This window comes from Micropterus dolomieu, linkage group LG05, assembly GCF_021292245.1.
Source record: "Micropterus dolomieu isolate WLL.071019.BEF.003 ecotype Adirondacks linkage group LG05, ASM2129224v1, whole genome shotgun sequence".
Classification (NCBI taxonomy): Eukaryota; Metazoa; Chordata; class Actinopteri; order Centrarchiformes; family Centrarchidae; genus Micropterus; species Micropterus dolomieu.
In genome coordinates, this window is record NC_060154.1 from 16,759,588 (window position 1) to 16,778,059 (window position 18,472).

At 41.3% G+C, this 18,472-nt stretch overlaps 1 protein-coding gene across 1 annotated transcript in view; it reads left to right on the top strand.

The window, feature by feature from the left end:
* Window positions 1-18,472, top strand: part of obscna (obscurin, cytoskeletal calmodulin and titin-interacting RhoGEF a) — a 41,620-nt gene that overhangs the window by 14,706 nt on the left and 8,442 nt on the right. The window contains exons 26-62 of the mRNA XM_046050008.1: window positions 187-453; window positions 900-1,169; window positions 1,342-1,620; window positions 1,741-1,998; window positions 2,200-2,466; window positions 2,742-3,008; window positions 3,304-3,570; window positions 3,826-4,092; window positions 4,393-4,659; window positions 4,940-5,206; window positions 5,446-5,712; window positions 5,824-8,079; window positions 8,181-8,256; window positions 8,361-8,455; window positions 8,564-8,676; window positions 8,849-9,049; window positions 9,198-9,280; window positions 9,595-9,768; window positions 10,017-10,176; window positions 10,296-10,397; window positions 10,685-10,849; window positions 11,122-11,280; window positions 11,486-11,663; window positions 12,241-12,354; window positions 12,508-12,675; window positions 13,329-13,431; window positions 13,526-13,655; window positions 13,765-13,870; window positions 16,034-16,142; window positions 16,398-16,522; window positions 16,600-16,712; window positions 17,079-17,247; window positions 17,465-17,552; window positions 17,643-17,843; window positions 17,954-18,014; window positions 18,104-18,181; window positions 18,275-18,447. Of these exons, the coding sequence (XP_045905964.1) occupies window positions 187-453; window positions 900-1,169; window positions 1,342-1,620; window positions 1,741-1,998; window positions 2,200-2,466; window positions 2,742-3,008; window positions 3,304-3,570; window positions 3,826-4,092; window positions 4,393-4,659; window positions 4,940-5,206; window positions 5,446-5,712; window positions 5,824-8,079; window positions 8,181-8,256; window positions 8,361-8,455; window positions 8,564-8,676; window positions 8,849-9,049; window positions 9,198-9,280; window positions 9,595-9,768; window positions 10,017-10,176; window positions 10,296-10,397; window positions 10,685-10,849; window positions 11,122-11,280; window positions 11,486-11,663; window positions 12,241-12,354; window positions 12,508-12,675; window positions 13,329-13,431; window positions 13,526-13,655; window positions 13,765-13,870; window positions 16,034-16,142; window positions 16,398-16,522; window positions 16,600-16,712; window positions 17,079-17,247; window positions 17,465-17,552; window positions 17,643-17,843; window positions 17,954-18,014; window positions 18,104-18,181; window positions 18,275-18,447 (8,443 nt within the window). The remainder of the gene's footprint in view (window positions 1-186; window positions 454-899; window positions 1,170-1,341; window positions 1,621-1,740; window positions 1,999-2,199; window positions 2,467-2,741; window positions 3,009-3,303; window positions 3,571-3,825; window positions 4,093-4,392; window positions 4,660-4,939; window positions 5,207-5,445; window positions 5,713-5,823; window positions 8,080-8,180; window positions 8,257-8,360; window positions 8,456-8,563; window positions 8,677-8,848; window positions 9,050-9,197; window positions 9,281-9,594; window positions 9,769-10,016; window positions 10,177-10,295; window positions 10,398-10,684; window positions 10,850-11,121; window positions 11,281-11,485; window positions 11,664-12,240; window positions 12,355-12,507; window positions 12,676-13,328; window positions 13,432-13,525; window positions 13,656-13,764; window positions 13,871-16,033; window positions 16,143-16,397; window positions 16,523-16,599; window positions 16,713-17,078; window positions 17,248-17,464; window positions 17,553-17,642; window positions 17,844-17,953; window positions 18,015-18,103; window positions 18,182-18,274; window positions 18,448-18,472) is intronic.

Genomic DNA, 18,472 nt, shown 5'->3' on the forward strand with positions numbered 1-18,472 from the left:
TCAATATTGTCTTACCTACCCAACCTGCTTATACTATATATTCTTTCTTTTGGTTTTTAATTATTTGTGTCTTTTAAGTGTTTTTATTGTCGAGAAAATAACCTGTTTTATCTGCTCTTGAAACTAAAGTATGGTGTCATGACCTTTTGAACACATGAACAGAACATAAACTTAAATTTCCCACAGCTATCCCCCTCACCTTTAAAATGGGTCTGAAGAACCAAGAGGCCCCTGAAGGAGGCGTTGTGTCCCTTCGCTGTGAACTGTCCAGGGCCGGGGTGCCGGTACAGTGGTGGAAGGCGGAGGACCAGCTCTATCATGGGGGAAGATATCAGATGACGTTGAGGGGGAAGATAGCTGAGATGCAGATCAAAAACATCCAGCCCGAGGATGTCGGGGAGTACAGCTGCGTCTTGGGAGAGCAGAAGACAACGGCTGAAGTGAACGTGAGAGGTATTAGAAATGCTGCCACTTTGTGCTTCTTACACTAGGCAGCAATTTTTAATTAAGAAATATCTAATGATTTATCTATTGCCTGTGTGTTCTTTGGTAGCAATACTATTTCATCGTATTTCTGTTGCTTTAATAAGCAGTACCCAGGGAGGAATTGTCATTCTTCTTTGTGCTGAGCTTGGTGTATGCTTGTAAGCAGTGATAAGAACACTCCGCATTTACTATGAACCTTCTATTTGCATAATAATATGCTGTTCCACATGAGTTCGCTGACTAAATTACATTGACCTAACACCCATCTAATCCTACTGATTAATTAGAATGCCTGTTTTTTCCTCAATAAACAGGTGGTCCTGATTTATTTTACGGTATTTATGTCAGTATTTATTATTTTAGATGTAAATTCAACTTTTGTAGCATACCGTCTCCTGTCCTTCTTTTACCAGCGGCAGCATCAGTGTTCTTTGAGAAGGAACTGCAGAGCCAAGCAGTAATGGAGGGAAAATCTGTGCTGCTGTCTTGTGAAGTTTCCAGTTCTAATGTCCCTGTCACTTGGAAGAAGGACGACACTGTGGTGGAGGAAGGAGGGCGATACATTTTAAAGAAGAAAGGCCCCACACACACTCTGGAGATCAAGAAACTGTATCTGGAGGATGCTGGAGAGTACTGCTGTATCACCAGAGGCAAAAAGACCACTGCCAAGCTGATTGTGAGGGGTAGGTGGATACTCCAGTTGAATTGTATCCCTCATTTACTGATATATTTGTTTACAGTACAAGAAATGCAGCATGAATAAAACCAATAGGCCATTCTCACCTAAGTTGTCATAAATATATCCCATTCCATCTCTAAAAATCCAGCTGCATATAGCTTCCTCTTCCTCCACAGAGCGTGTGCGGATTGTTACAGAGCTGCGAGATGTAACGGTGACAGCGGGTGCGGATGCAGTATTTGTGTGTGAGCTGAGCCATGCAGACGTGAGCGAGGGTGTCTGGTGGCTTGGTTCAAGCCCTCTGCAGAAGAACGAGATGAACCAGATGACGTGCCAGGGTCACCAGCACCGACTGGTTCTCACCATGACAACACCTGAGGAGACGGGCAACGTTGCATTTGTGGTTGGGGAGGAGAGGACCTCTGCATGTCTGCTAGTTCTTCCTAGGCCCAAAGGTGAGCAGAAACATTAGGGACAGAGGAAAAAACAATTCAGCATTCATAATGTGTAATTTCAGCTGAAATGATTTCCTCCGAACCAGACATCCAAATGTGGCATTTGATTTCAAATTCTAGTTTTATTTGAGGAAAAGCCTAAAGATGTTGTAATAATGGAAGGAAAAACAGCCACTTTGTCCTGCACAACCTCTGATGTTACCTCCCCGGTTACCTGGAGGCGCAACCACATACCCCTCCAACATGGTGATAAATATGAGATACTTAAGGAGGGAAAAGCCAACCTGTTGCTTATCCATGATGTGGATCCTCTGGACACTGGCATATACTCATGTGATACAGGAGATGTGCAGGGCAGTGCCAAACTTACTGTGACAGGTAAAGATCAAAGTTGGTTTTAGACAGTGGATTAATGTTAAACATTCTAATGAAAAAGATGAAGGTACTGTAAAATGTACCTTCTTCCCTTGGAATGCAGTTTTACCTGCTTTCTTTATACAGTCATTTGTCAATTTATACTATGAAAGAATTTTTACACCAATTGTCTCGATTCCTGTTCTTTCTCTCCTATTTTCCCAGAGCTTCCTCCATTCTTCCAAGAAGAATTGCGGAGCGTGGAAGTTGAGGAGGAAGGTTCAGCCTCTCTGTACTGTGAGCTGTCTAAACTTGGAGTGCCGATTCAATGGAAGAAGAACGGGCTGCCGCTGAAAGCCAGCAGAAAGTACGAGATGAGGCAGGATGGCTGCCTCCTACAGCTTCACATCAAGGAGCTGAGACTTGAGGACAGTGGCAGCTATTCGTGTCAAGCAGGAAGTGCAGAGACCACTGCAACTGTGTCAGTGAAAGGTTTGTGCATTGGCAGTAAACAATTTAACCACACAAAAAAATGTAATGTGCTGCAAATTTTCAGCATGCTCACCAAAGAGTAATGTATTTGTCAATGTACTGTCCTGTGATTTGTTTAACTCCTGGCTTTGAAATGCAAATACAAATTCAAATGTCCTATTATGCTAAACTAAAATAAAAAAATTCTATAGTGTGTTTTGTAGTGACATCTAAGACATTGCACCGCCTATGATATGAGATGTGTACTTTTCTCTCTCTCATCCCTTTTTCTCCAGAGCTCCCTCCATTCTTCAAGAAAGAATTAAGAAGTGTGGAGGCAGAGGAGGGAGGTGCAGCCTTCCTGTACTGTGAGCTGTCTAAACCTGGAGTGTCCATGCAATGGAAGAAGAACAGGCTGCCACTGAGAGCCAGCAGAAAGTATGAGATGAAACAAGATGGCTGCCTCCTGCAGCTCCACATCAAGGAGCTCAAACCTGAAGACAGTGGAAGTTACACATGTCAAGAAGGAAGCACAGAGACCACTGCAACTGTGACAGTGAGAGGTGTGTGCATTTTGGAGATTTGCATGGCAAATGACACAAGGTCTGCAAGATCTAAATCATAGAAAACTAAATCTTAATCTTAAAACTTATCACAAAAATTATTTTTTGTGATAAGCAAAACGCCCCGAAAAACAATATGATTAGTTATGATACAGACAACCGCATCTTTCACATAACTAAGCTACAAAAAACATAAACATATTTTTTCTGCTTATTTGGTCTTTACTTGATAATGTCTGAAAATTACACAGAAAACATTTTACTTATTAATTTCTTGCCATCCTATCTTTCCCAGAACTCCTGCCATTTTTCAAAGAAGAATTGCACAATGTGAAGGCTGAGGAGGGAGGTTCAGCGTTCCTTTGCTGTGAACTGTCTAAACCTGTAGTGTCTGTACTATGGAAGAAGAACAGTCTACCACTGAGAGCCAGCGAGAAGTATGAGATGAGGCAGGATGGCTGCCTCCTTCAGCTCCACATCAAGGAGCTCAAACCTGAGGACAGTGGAAGCTACACATGTCATGCAGGAAGTGCAGAGACCACTGCAACTGTGTCAGTGAAAGGTGTGTGCATTTGGAGAATTCTGACTTTATTAGAAGATTTTAGTATTTGAACTGCATAGATTTTATTATACAATGCTTTCCCTCTGGTCTATCTGATGGTCATTATGTTCCACTATACACTATATGATAAACACACCCTTTTGTGAAATATGTTTTCTGAAAAACCTGTACATGTTCTGTTCTATTGAGGTTTCAAGCACTGTTCCCATTACATTATAGATGTACAGTTCTGTTTTTTCTTGCCTATTTTCTCAGAGCTCCCTCCATTCTTCAAGAAAGACTTAGTAAGTGTGGAGGCTGAGGAGGGAGGTGAAGCCTCCCTGCTATGTGAGCTGTCTAAGCCTGGAGTGTCAGTACAATGGAGGAAGAACAGGCTGCCACTGAGAGCTAACAGAAAGTATGATATGAAACAAGATGGCTGCCTCCTCCAGCTGCACATCAAGGAGCTCAGACCTGAGGACAGTGGAAGCTACTCATGTCAAGCAAGAAGTGCAGAGACCACTGCGACTGTATCAGTAAAAGGTGTGTCCATTTGGCAATTTGCATAGCAATGATAAATTCAATGTTAGCAATGCACTCAAACACTGACACAATACAATTTAAAGTACTTCAATATTAGCAATGTATGCATTATAACACAAAATTTAGCATACTGACAATTGTCTAAACTTTCTAGCATATACTGAGCTGCTAAAATTCCCAGGCCCACCCATCTCCTTTGTACGTTTGCTGACAAGTCTTGACACTGTATGTGTCACCGAAGACAAATTAATCCACTTCTGGATAGGTTTCAAGTTTTCCAATCCTTATCTATTTCCCCAGAGCTTCCTCCATTCTTCAAGAAAGACTTAGAAATTGTGAAGGCTGAGGAGGGAGGTACAGCCTCCCTGTGCTGTGAGCTGTCGAAGCCTGGAGTATCAGTACAATGGAAGAAGAACAGGCTGCCACTGAGAGCTAACAGAAAGTACGAGATGAGGCAGGATGGCTGCCTCCTTCAGCTCCACATCAAGGAGCTCAAACCTGAGGACAGTGGAAGCTACTCATGTGAAGCAGGAAGTGCAGAGACCACTGCAACTGTGACAGTGAAAGGTGTGTATATCTGGCAATTTGCACACCAATGAAAAATTCTGTGTTAGCAATGCCCTCAAACATTTACACAATACAATTTAAAGTACTTTCCTTTGATTGTCTAAAACCTCTAGTACATATTCTTTTGCTCATATTGCAAAACTACCTACGTTATAAGGTTGGCTGAAAAGTCTTGCTACAGTATGTGTTGACAAAATACAGTCTTGTCCTCCTCTTAAACATTCTCCCAGTACATGGATGAGATATGATTATGTTTTTCCAACATGTACCCATTTCCCAGAGCTCCCACCATTCTTCAAGGAAGACCTAAGAAATGTGGAGGTTGAGGAGGGAGGTCCAGCCTCTCTGTACTGTGAGCTGTCAAAGCCTGGGGTGTCCGCACAATGGAAGAAGAACAAGCTTCCACTTAGAGCGAACAGGAAGTATGAGATGAGGCAGGATGGCTGCCTCCTCCAGCTGCACATCAAGGAGCTCAAACCTGAGGACAGTGGAAGCTACACGTGTCAAGCAGGAAGTGCAGAGACCACTGCAACTGTGACAGTGAAAGGTGTGCGTATGTGGGTGTTACATGAATTGAAAATGTTGCTGTATCATCTCTCAAGTTCTCAATGACAGAGATGTATACTTTTCAAACACTCAAATGTGATTGTGTGAACTGAATTCTCCAGATTAGCAAACTCAATTTATCAAGCTCATTCAGTATGTAAGCTAAAAACAAGTCTTATTGGGCCCTTATGTAGTATTATCTAGGACTATATTTTGGTCTGCTCTGTCCCACCTACCTAGAGCTCACTCCATATTTCAACAAAGAATTAGAAAGTCTGGAGGTTGAGGAAGGAGCTACAGCCTTCTTGAACTGTGAATTGACCAAGCCTGGGGTGTCCGTACAATGGAAGAAGAACAAGCTTCCACTTAGAGCGAACAGGAAGTATGAGATGAGGCAGGATGGCTGCCTCCTCCAGCTCAACATCAAGGAGCTCAAACCTGAGGACAGTGGAAGCTACATGTGTCAAGCAGGAAGTGCAGAGACCACTGCAACTGTGACAGTAAAAGGTTTGTACATCTTGATACCTAATTGGCAAAGTTACTGGATGTTCTTTTTCTGTCCAACCTCCACTATGCATATATCAATTGTCAAAAAATATGTTTAATTTTCTTGTCTAGCACTACAACTGACTCCATCAAAGGTAGAGCCTCCTACAACACTGCCTCGTGCAAAGGGCACTGTTTCCAAACAAACTCCTACTCCAGAGGACAGGTCTGGCTTCCAAGAGGCCAAACCTGTTCCTCCTGAGCCCAAGAAGAGAGCTCATAGGAAAGCATCTATTACAAGTTTAGAAAAAGATACGGAGTCAATGTTTGACCAAAAACATTCTATGCTGAGGGAGAATAATGAATACAAAAAGGGCATCCAACCTGCAAGGTCTATGGACACAAACCTTGTACAGAATGTAACACATTTGGAGAGACAGAAGGAGAAAGACAGTGAGGTGTACAGGAAAGTGGATAAGACAGTGAGACTACCGGAGAAGGATGATGAGCTTGGCGGGGAGGTGGAGGAGCCAGCAAGGCCTTTGGAAACAGAGAAAGAGGTTTTCATGACGACAAGACAACCAGGACAGAATTTAGAGAAATTACTCAAAGTTGACCATAACACCAGCCAACCAGACAGGGTTCTGGGAGACGCTGTGTTTGAACAAAAGAAACGGCCATTAATATCTCTGGAAAAGGAAAATGAAGTGAAACAGAGGTCAGAGAAAACCAGTGAAGTTCAGAGGAAGGTAAACCATCCAGGAACAGTTCTGAGGAAGAACAGCGAGGATGAAAAACAGCCTGTGAAACCACTTGAAAAGTTTATTGGGAGAGAAACTATAAAAGAACAAGAGGATAAGTCTACAGTAAAGAAGGGCAAAGTAGACAAAACAGAGGAGAAGCCTTTGAAACCACCAGTAAGATCTAAAGGAAAGGAACCACTTAAATATGTTCCGAAGGAAACTGAGGAGGTCATTGTGCAATCAGTAAAGCCTGCTTTAAATTATTCTGAAGAAGACCATAAACAGAGAGACCACATGAAACAACAGCATGTGTCCACAGAGGCAGAGAGACAGAAAAGGCCACTGAAACTAGTGGTGGATAAACGGTCCGTAGAACATCCAGAAAATACTTTAGAAAAAGAGTCTGAATTTGCTCCTCCAAAACCACCTGTGAGGATAAAAAGCAAAGCAAAGGGGGGGATAGAAAAACAATGTTCAAGGGACACAGAGGCAGATCAGGATGATCAACACATGACAACAGTTGTGGTGAAAACAATGGATGGTCAGCCAATTGAACAGTCAATAGAGTCTTTGAAAAAAGAGGTTGAAGAGAAACCAAGATGTGAGAGGAAACAATCAGTAACAGCAGACACTGAGATAGCTGAGAAAATTAAGCAACCTCGGAAAACTGCAGAGAATGATGCAAGCACCAAACAGCCAATCAAACAACCAGTAAAACCCATGAAAAAAGGAGTGGACCCGGAAATTAAACTGGCAGTGGAGCCAGTGAGAAGGGAGGAAGAACAACAAACAACAAAGATGACAGAAGGCATTCCTCTCCTCTACATTTCAGAAGATGAGACTTTCTCAGAGGCTTTGACTGAGATACCAGCGAACCACAGGAATGTCCGGCCCCCTGTCTCTTTTATTAAGAGTTCGAGCGAACCCTCCCCTCGTGCTGCACTTGATGTACCCCAGAAGGCACAACCAACAAAGGATGCTACACCAGAGATTGACGTCAGCATTGACGATGAACCCCAACTGCAAGAGGCTGCGGTCAAGATTCAGGCTGCCTTCAAAGGCTACAAAACCCGCAAAGACATGCGACCTGTCTTTAAAGAGGTGTTTAAGAACCAGAGTGCAGATCTTCATGGCACAGTCACTCTAGTGTGCATTGTAGAAGGGAAACCCAGCACAGTGCGCTGGCTGAAAAACGGCCAACAAATCACTAATCATCAGCGGTGCCGTATTGAGACTTCAGAGAATGGCGCATGCACACTGGTGATCAAAAATCTGACCACCAATGATAGTGGAATCTATACATGTGAGGTGGTGAATAAGTTTGGTGTGACCTCCTACAATGGTAACATAACAGTAGTACAGCCTCAGAAGCCTGCTCCGACTGTTCAAAAGCCTCTACACCCACCCCTTGCAGCGATAACTCCTCTGCAACTTGCCCCACCTAAGCCTGAGGCCCAGGCCCAAACACAGACTCAGAATCTGCCTCAGTCTCAGACCCAGATACCCACCTCAGCTACAGCTGCTGCGAACTATGTAGAGAGTAAGAGTATCTCTCTGTGGGAGGCTTATAACCTGACGGAGCAACAGGACACTCAGATGAGCCTGCAAGAGAGGAGAGGATCCTCACTCATTGCTGCCAGCTCCAGTAAGTAACACTTTTATTCTTAAACTGTAATCACAAAGATAGAGATTTTATATACATATATTTATGTATATATAGTACTTATGATTTTCTGCCTTCAACAGTGTCAAGTCCCTCTGATTATGACACAGCTCCGGATATAATGGAAACTGTTACTGATACTACCCCAACTGTACCGAGGTCAGAGGGCAGAGAGAAGATTAGTTTTGTTGTGCCGATTTTATTGGTAATATTACATATTGTGCTCATAAAGAAACCCAAAATATTTATGAATACTGTTACAGGGAAGTGACAAAAGCAGCAGACCAACTGCCTCCAAAGGATGACAAAGAACAGATAGCTCCTTTCCTACCTCCTAAGAAACTACTAAAGGTCAAAGGTTAGCGATGATGATTTCTTTTGTTGCTGTTTTTAATCGTTTTTCACACCTACATTAGTTCCCACTAGTTTCCTATACATCATAGCTATCTTCCTCTCTAATCTGTAGGGACTCATGAAGGCAGACTGAGGACACCATCTCCTAAACACCACCGTGCTCAGACACCCTTAACTAGTACTGTTTCTGGATCAGAGTCAGAAGGGGAAGAGGATAGACAAGAGGTACTTTTTATATTTTGTTTCATCTTGAATAAATGCACTGTATATATGTTGTGCTCTCTAAACATTAATGTAATAGCTGTGATGTGTGATTTGGAAACAATCTGAAAAAGTAAAATTGCCCATTTGATTGTAAAAACCTGAAATTATGTCATATTTGCTTGTTTCACCTTAGACATTTGAAATGTATGTGGCCCGAGCTGATTGCAGTCCTAACAGCGGAAATAAGGACAGCTTTGTTCTGAAGGAGGGCCAATTTGTAGAGGTCCTGGATTCTGTCCATCCTGACAAATGGCTGGTGAGGACCAAACCCACCAAAACCAACCCTGCTCGACAGGGATGGGTGTGTCCAGCCTACCTGGAGAAGAAGAGGAAGGTATGCTGGACAGAACTGAGTAAACCTGTTAAATTCTGAAACATTAATTATATACCATTGGTTTGCAATATTGTGCTGTCAGCAGAGACAGTAATTTCATCAAGTAATGGAAAAGGCTTTTAATAACACATGATGGTCTTTTGAACAGGAGATTTTCCCACAATTGAGAGCACCTCAAGAGGATCTTGATGGAATTGGGTCTACAGTAGAAGAGTACAGGAGAGCTCTGAGGTCTGTTTGCAATTATATAGTGACAGGTTAAACAAACTGGGAGGAACGTTACTGGGCGCTATTATTTGGATTTATATTGATTGTTATTTTATGTATGTATTTGGATAATTATATTTATTGGACAATTTTATTGATGCTTCTTATTGTTTCTACTATTTCGTTGTTACTTGCACTTATGCCTTGCAGCATCTTGATACCTTGGCTTTTGTGATGATGGAGAATTGATTTGTTCTAACAATAAATCTCATGTGGACAGTTAAAAACAAATACAGCTGCCTCACTTCCAATCTGTATTACATTTCTTTTATCTTTAGCCAACTGATCCAAGGCCTGATTAATGGAGAGGAGGAGTTTGTAAAGGAGATGAAGATGTTTACCTCTCACCAGCTAAATTATCTGGACTCCAGTCGTCACGTTCCCATTAGCATCATCAACCAGAAAGAGATCATTTTCAGAAATATCAAGGACATTGTGTTTCTGCATGAGAGGTAATACACACACACACGAAATGTGTTGCAGCAAATAAATAATACATAATTATCTAACCATGTTACCAAAACAAAATCTACATTCAGACGTCAAAAGTTAACTGTGTGTGCGTCCAAATTCACACCATAGAGGTTTGTTTCTTTTTCTCTTATTCACCATTTGTGCCTCTTCTTTATTTTGATTGTATGCTCATATAGAGCTTGAGCTTTGCATGGCCAGCTTTCTGTATGATGACCTGTCTTTTCAGGTCCATCCTTCCCGGTCTGAGAGAGTGTGCCACAGATGACGATGTGGCCATGCATCTGATCAAGCACACTGAGGAATTTGAGAAGTATCTTCACTACATGGTGGGACAAGCACAAGCAGAGGCCTGCGTCACGGACAAGGCTATCCAACAGTATTTCAAAGTATTCACAACATCTGTTTGGATTTAACATGAACCTTGTGGAAACTAAGGTGCTGACTACCAACATTATGACACTGATCTAATTTGTCTAAAGTTCTTATGTTGCTCATTACACTTCAGGAGTTAACAGAAGCTGGTAAGCCTGAGGCTCCTGTCATGGATGTCCTTACTTTCCTCCAGCAACCAGTGGAGAGGATTCAAACCTACCATGCTTTACTGAAGGTCAGCATACAGTTTTATTTTTACAAATATGTATGTGTGAAACCTTCATCTTTAATGTCAATGTGATTGTGGTAATGTCTTACATCCATTACACTGAATAGTATATGTTTTCTTGTTTCCTCCATTAAACTGCATTATTGTACAGAATTTGGTATATTTACATATTGGATATTTATTTCAAGTCAACACTAGAATTGAAGTTTTTTCTGCTATTGCACAAATTGTAGTTCCCCTATGAATTTGTGTCAGTTGAATGCATGGGTAGTAAATATTTACTTTGTTGGCAGGAGTTAATCAAGAACAAAGCCAAAAGTGGCCAGAGCTGCTGTCTTTTGGAGGACGCCTTCTCCATAGTGTCCTGTCTACCCTGGAGGTCTGACAACCTGCACCAGGTGTCCCTCATTGAGAACTTCCCAGCTCCTCTAACTGCCCTGGGCGAGCCCGTACGACAGGTAAATACAGATCACTGACATGGTTTTATATCTAGGATAGGCTCTGGGTCCAATATGAATGTAAAAACTTCAACACCATTAATAGTTTTTGGGGTTTTTTTTGCAAAAGCAAATGATGCCTTTACAAAATAGCTTTTAGTTTTTGTCACAGCTAGTGACTAGTGTGAAGGTTTTTATTTGTGCTGAGTCACTTTGTAAAAAGATGATAAAAAGATATCCAGTCACATTTGGTCATAATACTGCATGGTCCTCACTTGCCAACTTCCCTTCAGGGAGTCTTCTCAGTGTGGGAGGAATCTCCAGATATTAGGACGACCTCTAGAGGGCATCAGAGACAAGTTTTTCTCTTCAAGGAATGTATTGTACTGTGTAAACTGAAAAGAGACACCAGTGTGAACAGTGACAGCTACACCTTCAAGAACAAAATGAAGGTAAGATCTATTCTCCTGCTTTCTCCCTTATTCTACTTTCCTACAGTAGGTGAAGCTATACAAAAAATAAACCGCCTAACACCACATTTGGCCACATGTGATGATGAATCCTGTAATTCAGTGTACACTCAAAGCTTTTTCCAACTCTTGACCTCATCTTCCCACTCATTCGTCTTTCTCATTCTCACTTTTGCAACCTACCCAGCTGAATGATGTGGAAATAAAGGAAACTGTGGGTGGAGATGAAAAGTCTTGGGGGTTGTGGCATGAGCACAGGGGCTCATTGCGGAGGTACACACTGCAGGGCCGCTCCTCCCTGGTTAAGCTCTCCTGGCTCAAGGACCTGAAGGAGTTACAGCAACGTTCCAGCCTGCCCACTAACAGTAAGTGTTTCTTTGGGAGGGGAAGTAATTTCCAGGTAGATTTTGATAATTAATCATAAAACTATCAAATCTTTTCCCATCTATTTTCAATCACTATGTTCTATTCTTAAAATTACAATGGTAGCTAAAGGATGGGCTCTAGCTGTTGTATCATGTGGACTATAGGTTTATTTAGTAAATGGTCTGTACTTGTATATCGCCTTTCTAGTCTTTCCGACCACTCAAAGCGCTTTCACACCACATCACATTCACACATTGAATGGCAGAGTGCAAACTGCCATCATAAACAGAAATACATTCATACGCATCCACACACACTGATGAAACCGACATCAGGAGCAATTTGGGGTTCAGATTCTTCCCCATGGATACTTTGACATGCAGACTAGGGGAGCTGGGGATTGAACCACTGACCCTTTGATAAGTGAGCAACTGCTCATCCTGAGCCGCAGCCTCCCCAGCTTTGTCGAGTGTTTATCGTAGTTGTTGATGGGCAAACCTTTTTTATGGAAATGATATGGCTTATGTTTTAATGAAATCCTTAGTGAGTGAATTCTGTATTTGTGTTTATCAACAGGCCCACCTGTGTTTGAGTCACTGTTGTCTGACTTCACAACAAAGATAGGACAGACAATCAAACTGACCTGTAAGGTCGCAGGATCGCCGAAACCAGTGGTCAGCTGGCTCAAAGGTCATAAATAACTTTATTAAAATATGTACACATTGTACCATAGTCTTACAATCTGTTACAAGAAGCTGTTGTTACCCACCATATTTTTCAAGCACTGCATGATTTGGTTACAATGATGGTTTTCATAGCAAAAATCTGATGTCCACCTCTTAGACGGCCTTCCTTTAGAGGATGACCCCCGACACATCATCACAGAAGACCGGTCAGGCACCTGCAGTCTCATCCTGGACAGCCTCACTGCAGAGGACTCTGGACAGTATGCTTGCTATGCTAACAGCTCCATGGGCAGTGCTGGTACTCTCGCCAAGATTGTGGTGCAGGGTGAGTCTATGGATGCATCTAAACCACTTGGGTTTGTTGTGTTACTTCAGAGCCATATCTCTGTCTGCAGGTACCCGCACTGTCACAGAGGAACACAGAGGACAGCTATAATATAATGACTACTATTTCCTCATATCAGTACTATGACGATTATCAATACTATTACTACTGCTAGAAACACTACTATGCTGTTATTTCTAGTGCTATAGTGCTACTACTACTACTACTACTACTATCACAATTACAGTTACAATTTGACAATTACTATTGCCAATGCAAGTTCCACTATGTCTGCAACTATTACTAAACTTGTACCACTAGTAGTACTACTGTGATTACAGCTGTCACACTTACTACTGTTGTTGCTACTATAACTAAAACTGTGGTTTCTAATACTAGAATTACTTCTACCTACTACAGATAATACTACTATCATTACCCCCACTACAGTTACTGTTCAATCACTACTACTATTGCTACCACTGCTGTTACATTTACTATTGTGACTGCTACTTCTATTAGATCTAATAGTACCACTACATCTGCTACTATTATTACTGTTATAAGTAATGACTATTGCTATAACTGACATTATTGGTGTATTTCTGATTATAGGGGCACAAATGAGACATTAATGTATTTCTTCTCTCCAGCTCCACCCAGATTTGTGTGTCGGTTGGAGAGTGCTTGTCTGATAGAAGGAGAGGATATACAGTTTAGCTGCTCCACACTTACTACTCCTTTACCACGAATCAGGTATGGCAACACAGAGCAAATGTAACCACAGTAGTTGCTATGTGGTATTTTAGTCATTATGTCTGTCAAACACATCCATCTTTGGGTTTTGCAGGTGGTTGAAAGATGGAAGAGAGTTGGCTGACCAGCAAAAATACATAACCCTAAATGATGCTCGGAGTGGAATCTTGTGTCTGACGGTCATCCATGCCACAGAGGCAGATATTGGACAGTATGAGTGTGAGGTATCAAATCCAGCTGCATAAAGTCTACAATGTATAAAGATAGTCAGATTCATTGAATTCAGAGTGCTTCCTTTTAGATACAGTATGTCAAATGTTTTGTGTATTTTAGCTGTGGAATGAGTTTGGCTGTGTCAAGTGCAAGGCAGGGCTGTGCCCTTCTTATGTACCGCCGATTGACATCCAGAACGACCAACCACAGGACTTACCTGCTAAAGGTAGGACAGCCAGAGCCACTGAAGGTAAATATCCACCACATAGGATGGAAACGCGGGACAGGGTTTTCATGTGGATGCTCCACACTTTAACTAGTTCCGCTGTGTTTGAGAAGGGATGGAGCACATGCCATTGACCAGTTTCACTTCAGTTCACCTCACTTCTGATCCTGTCTTTGCATCACATCATATGACATCTCTTCACTTTCCAACAAACTGCAACAATTTGCATAGATTTACACTTTCAACAACTACCATGCACCCATTCTATCCAGTTGATACCATTTTGAGATTTTACTCACATTTTCCTTTTCCCCCCGTTCACACACCTTTTACATCATAAGTTCCAGCTGCCGTAACAGTTGTCACTAGATCCCCAGGGATTATGGCATGGACTGCAGTCTATGCATGAATGCAGAAAAGATGAAACATAAGAATGAGCAGTTCCCATCTGCACAGTACAGAAAAAGTGGATTCACAGCTATTAACTGTATGATATGGTGATATGCATGAGTGAAAAGCACCCCAACACATGTTTTTTCCACTTCTCATTTGTCCATTTCTAATATTGCCATATGAGTTAAATTGGTTGATTGTCTAGGTTGCCAAAGCTAGGCTGTGGGACTTTTTCGTCTGTTGCATTCAAGCCCTTGTCAAAGGAGTATACGTAATTCCTATTAAACCTTTAATCACCGCCAGGTAAATCTCTCTGTATTCAGAGTTTTTAAATCTGGTATCTATGATGACAATCTGGTGCTGGCAAACCACTAATGATGTGTTTTGTGGCAGCCAGCAATGGTTGGTTTACCAGAGCTGAAGGGGGGAGCAACTGTAGCTATGGAGTAGGCGACCACAACTAGGAGTATGGCAGAGACATAAGCACTCATTGACAATGTTGTATAATTACTTTCAGTGTCAGAAGCGGGGAACAAATGTTCCACACTGCATGTTTAACTTAAAAAATGCTACAATGACTTTAGCCACATTAAACCCTAATATCATTATCTAACAAGTGTTTCACCACCCACTTCATCTGTTCATCTGACTAGTGGTGAGTCCCACCACTACTTTAACTTCTGTGTGTAATTCACACATTGAGAGTTGTTAAGGTCACATAGTAGCCACAGTCATGTGAAAAAAAAACATTAAACTTAATACCTAACAATAACTATTTCTAACAATCTTCTAATGCCATAACCCAGTGGGATCTAGTGGCTACCATTCAACATAGACAACATAGTGCACTTCCCAGCATCTTCACCATGAAAAGCCATTGAAACATTTATCGTATGGAATGTTTTTGTGTTTTTCATCATGTTTCGACTTTCCACAGATGGCATGGGTTGGATCACTTTCTTCCATTAGACTGACAAGTCAGCTGAACCTTAAGGTGCCATAAACTAGTAATTTAAACACAGAGATAGCAAGTAGATTTTGTGCTAGTATCTATACATTACCACTGTTTCTATCACATAGGATCAGCAATAAAAGTAATATAATGGAGTAGAATAGAGTTCCGCCAAATTCAGTAGAATTATTAGATACTGATGATTTTAAATACAATATTTTTATATCCCTCTAAAAGTTGTCTCACTCATGTGTGTATGTATATATATATATATATATATTTATTTTTTATTTATTATATATATATTTTTTTTCTTCTGGATTTTTGACATCAGTTCACCATGTTTGCCCTTCCATTGTCCATAACCTACATGTTTTTCCATCTTCCCTTTACTAGTCCAAAAGCAGGAGGTTCCTCACATGGACCGTTCCATGTAAGTCATCATTGTCATGATAACAAATAACCACTCGACATTCCCCTTTCTCCTCTTGCCAACGCATGTCCAGCTAACTCTTCACTCCTACGAATACAAGATGGTCATGTGCTGGGCAGGTGTCCCCTTAACCCCCATGCAGGAGTGGGCATACACCCATGTTCTGTTGGTGTTTTGGGTTATTGGGGTTAAACCCTCAAGTACAGAGGTAAGAAATGCATTATTACTGTACCCGGTATGTAAGGTAATGTACTCTTTACTTTTCCAATAATTCAGTATATTTATACTTAAGTCAATGCAACATGATAATTCCTCAAAATATATTTTCCTTACTTAAAGTGTCTGATCCATAGATTCCCGCTGAGTGGCATTTTGATTTTCATAGATGCAGACTCAGAGGGCTGGTCCACTGCCTTTGTGAAGAAATGGCTACAGACTGATTTCAGCCCCACCTCTATTGCGAAAATGCTCTTCCCTTCTGGACACCCTGAACAGTAAGTTTATTACCATATTGCTGTATTGACCTTCCTTCCCTTCCTTTGATGTAAATAGGCATCAGCCTCAAAAATTTCTTTCTGAGGTTGGTAAAAGTCTCGATTCAATAGTTAGTTTTACAGTTGTGAGCCTAGAACTGAATGGTAAACAAGTTAATATGTCAATCTTCTGTAAAGTAGTTTTGTAAGTAGATAAAACAGTTATTTCCCTGGAGTCATCAGTAATATTTATAATGACATTATTTTTGTCTCCAGAGCTGAATGTAGTACAGAAAAAGCTGATCCTGCCGTGGATCAGGTGGCACAGCAACCTGTGTGTTACCTAGAGGATGAAGAGGAAGAAATCTATATCTCAGAGTCAATGCAGGAAATTACAGATGGTATTCTTGTCTCTTAAACATAATATGACTACTATCAGACTTTGATACATCACTAACTGATCTGATCTTCTGTTCAGCTCCTCCCTCCATCCAGGTACCCGCTGAGGACCTGTGTGTAGAACCTGGCCAACCAGTTACATTTACTGCCATCATCACAGGAAGACCTACTCCTAAGATACAGTGGTACAAGGTAGGACCCTGTAGATCCTGGGATGTAACATGATTAACGGGATGGAAAAAATATCATATTCCTACCATAAAAGTTACTTTAATATATGCTATTTTTATTTACCTATATTTATCCAGGGAAACATACCAAAATGGATACCATAAATATCACAGAAAAAATTCATTTTTTTATTTTTTCTTTCTAGTAAATGTTTTTTTCTTGGGAATTACTAAATAGGTTATACTCAAATTGCCTCCTCTCAGAATTTTAGGGTTAAATGTTCACTTTGTCACACATCACATGAGGGCATTACATTGTCTTAAGGGTCACAAAAAGAATTTGTAGACCTGTCCCTTTTAAACATTACTCTTTCTTCTGTGATTGGAGGATGGAGAAGTGCTTACAGCTAATGAGAATGTGAAGATAGTACAGCATGGTGCCCGCTGCTCAGTGACCATAGTGTGCCCTGAGGGTGAGGACAGTGGCATATACACCTGCTTCGCCTACAATGACTCTGGCCATGCTTCATGTCAGGCTGAGCTGACAGTGGAGGAAGGTGAGACAACAGCAATGCTGCCATGCATCAGTTTTTTAGCATATTTAAAACATAGATTAATTAATCAGATGCAACTGCAAAACAGTACGAAAGGCTAATGTGACGTAAGCATAAAGCATGTCACAAAATTATATTGATGTAAGGAAGGTAATTAATATATTGTGATTAATGTCTGTCCAAGCGGTTGTGTTTTTCACAGGTTTTGTTTTCCCTGCAGGGCCACTCGAGCGTCAGGAGAGAGAAGTGGAGCTGGGGAAGAGAAGGAAGTTATTCTCTGTCTATGATGTCCATGAGGAAATAGGAAGGTGAACCTGTACTTTATATTGATGTAGTCCAACCTGCCCATGAGCCCTCTTAAGATTTGATGTATTCAACATCTTCTCTCTATGTTTTAGGGGAACCTTTGGGGTGGTAAAGCGTGTCGTCCACAGGAGGACAGGTGAAGTTTTTGCTGCCAAGTTTCTGCCTCTGCGGAGCAGCACTCGGACCAGGGCCTTCCAGGAAAGGGATTTGCTGTCCCGCCTGGCTCACCCCAGAGTGGCCTGTCTGCTGGACTTCTTTTGCACCAGACGCACTCTGGTGCTGATCACAGAAATGTATCCTCTCTGTTAAATGTTACAATATGATCACTCCTTTTTTTCGCAGTGGGTTAAGTTTGTTGATATTGATTTGTATTCAGTTAAGAATTCTTTAACATAATTTCTAGGTGCTGTTCCCATGGACTTCTGGACCATTTATTACTGAAAGGATCAGTCTCAGAGAAAGAGGTTCAAGCTTACATTTATTCTCCACAAAATAATCTTTTCTTGCAAATAATATATATGGCTCTTAGCTAATATTCAGCATTTTATTTCAGGTTCAGTCATATATCCAGCAAATCCTTGAAGGAGTTGGTCACATTCACAGCATGAACATTTTGCATCTGGACATTAAAGTAAGATTTCCGGTCCAATCAACATCACATGATTGACTGTGTCATTATTTATTATGCAGTTCTTAACTCTATTTTTATTTATAATCCCTTCAGCCTGATAATATCCTAATGGTGTATCCGCCCAGAGATGAGATCAAGATCTGTGACTTTGGCTTCTGCCAAGAAATGGACACATCCCGACACCAATACAGCATGATTGGTACACCGGAGTTTGTTGCCCCTGAGATTGTTCACCAAGAACCAGTGACCGTGGCTGCTGATATCTGGTGAGTTTAACTTGTGTTATGGTTA